Source organism: Zerene cesonia, chromosome 14 (genome assembly GCF_012273895.1).
Source record: "Zerene cesonia ecotype Mississippi chromosome 14, Zerene_cesonia_1.1, whole genome shotgun sequence".
NCBI classification, from domain to species: Eukaryota; Metazoa; Arthropoda; class Insecta; order Lepidoptera; family Pieridae; genus Zerene; species Zerene cesonia.
Genome location: NC_052115.1, coordinates 8,800,424 through 8,802,560, shown reverse-complemented (window position 1 = coordinate 8,802,560; position 2,137 = coordinate 8,800,424). Strand labels below are relative to the sequence as shown.

General features: G+C 43.9%; 1 protein-coding gene across 1 annotated transcript in view; it reads right to left on the bottom strand.

The window, feature by feature from the left end:
- LOC119831961 (guanine nucleotide-binding protein subunit beta-5) overlaps positions 1 to 2,089 on the bottom strand; it is a 5,538-nt gene extending 3,449 nt beyond the window's left edge. Inside the window, exons 1-5 of the mRNA XM_038355531.1 lie at positions 1,788 to 2,089; positions 1,518 to 1,654; positions 1,238 to 1,356; positions 836 to 1,049; positions 1 to 458 (exon numbers count right to left, since the gene is read on the bottom strand). Coding sequence (XP_038211459.1) covers positions 1 to 458; positions 836 to 1,049; positions 1,238 to 1,356; positions 1,518 to 1,654; positions 1,788 to 1,908 — 1,049 coding nt within the window. The 5' untranslated portion in view covers positions 1,909 to 2,089. The remainder of the gene's footprint in view (positions 459 to 835; positions 1,050 to 1,237; positions 1,357 to 1,517; positions 1,655 to 1,787) is intronic.
- Positions 2,090 to 2,137: the final 48 nt, after the last annotated feature.

Below are 2,137 nucleotides of genomic sequence, written 5' to 3'. Positions count from 1 at the left end.
CAGGAGGCGGTGGCGAGCGCGGTGCCGTCGGGCGCGAGGCGCAGGTGCGCCAGGCGGTGCTCGTGCGCGGCCAGCACGGCGGCGCGCGCGGCCCGCAGCGCGTCCCAGGCGCACGCCGTGTAGTCGCCGTAGCCCGCGAACACGAGGCGGCCGCTGAGCGACCACTCCACCGAGTTGGCGCCGAACAGCAGGCTCTCCTTGCCGTAGCGCGCCACCTCGCGGTCGGCGCGCAGGTCGAACAGGCGGCAGTACGAGTCGTCGGACGCGCTGGCCACGGCGTCGCCGGCCGGGTGGAAGCGCACGCTGTTCACGTCCGACTGGTGCGTGTCGAAGGCCTGCACGGCGTGGCCGGAGCGCATGTCCCACACGAGCACAGCGCGGTCGCAGCCGCCCGACACGAACGTGTCACCCATCTCGCTCGGCGCCAGGTCCAAGGACATCACGTCCGCCGAGTGACCCTGTTGCCGCAGACAACCGTTATACTGACATACAAATGGCCCTTGGAGTACATATTTCATATGTTTCATTATTGTTTTTTTCTCAGTAAGCTTCACCACAAACCCCAACACACTGTGAGCAATTTCTTTATTTCTTAGTGTTTTCGAACTCTTGAAAACAACTGCACTGATATGTGCCTAATGTGAATGAAGTAAATTGAAAAAATTATGTTATAAGTATTTATGTCCTGTGAAAACTCTAATAAGTAATTACTAAATAAATTTGTTATTTATATGTTTAGTATTGTATTTTAAGGTCAAAAAATTAAATTTTTTGGTTATATTCCATTATGAACTTAATTTTATTGTTCATATAGTTAAAAGAAAATGTAAAAAACCTGAAAGCTCTGCAACAATTGGCCAGACTCAATGTCCCACAAAGCACAAGTGCCATCCCCGCTGCCTGTGAGCATCTGACGATCTGTGTTGGGAAACAGGCAGCATGACATGTACGACGTGTGAGTGGCCACGGTGCGCTTGCGGCCCGCCGGCTCCTCCTCGCTGCCGCCTGCCCCACCTAGAGGGAACACAGTCACCTTGTTGTCCAGACCACTGGAAATATACATTTTATTTCAGTTAAATTTCCATAAGGTATATAAAATTTGTTATAAACAAATTATAAATCTCAAGTATAAGCAAATAAACAATTTGAGAAATTAAATACTTTAGTAGCTTCTATGTGTACATAAGGTTACAAGAAATTTTGAAAAATGGTACTATACTGCAATGTTTTCTCTTACCCAGCTGCCACCATGTTGCCAGAAGGAGCATAGGCGCAGGCCATCACCCAAGTGCTGGGCATGCTAATGGTGAGTTCTTTGGTGGTGGTGAATGCATCCCAAATTATCAGCTTACCATCCTGGAAACATTTTATCACAAACGAAATTCTTTATTTAGTGTCTTAAGTCATCTAATGATAAATTCATACAGTAAGTTATGAAGGAAGGAATTGTATTAGATTTTTCAATAACTTCAATTTGAATTTATAATAAATACTATGTTAAGCAAAATATAAGTAACCTGAGAGGAGGACACGATGTGTCTCTTGTCTGGTGACCAGTCACAGCACAGAACCTTTGCTTGATGCCCTTTCAGAATGCGACGAACTTTCAAGTTGTTAATGCTTATAGGCTCCAAACGCTCAGCCACACTAGATACTATGAGAGAAAAGGCAACGAATGTTTATAAACGGTGTAGATCTAGAATTCCTTAGCACGTTACCGAACTTGGATATTTTTTTGATTTCAAATGTAAGAAATTGAATTAATATAAATAGGATATGAAACATACATGTGACATCGTTTAACTTTTGTCGCTCTTCTTCCAATTTTTGTTTAAGAGCCTCTGCTTCTCGAAGAAGAGATGCGAGTGTCTCTTCAGGGCTTGATGTTACCGCTGTGTCAGCCGCCATCGCGACGTTTTAGTTTTACAACCACATTTTATCTAACACAAGCACTTAATCACCCCCACAAATTTCCACACTTTTCGTTCTATATAATAATAAAATGATATCTAAGACATTGTTACTTCTTAGTCACAACACTTCTAAAATAAATTGCTAGTTTCCAAAAAATCAATAATCGATAAAAGCTGACAGCTGTCATTTGTTTTTTTTTTTTTTTGTTTCATGCATTTGATAG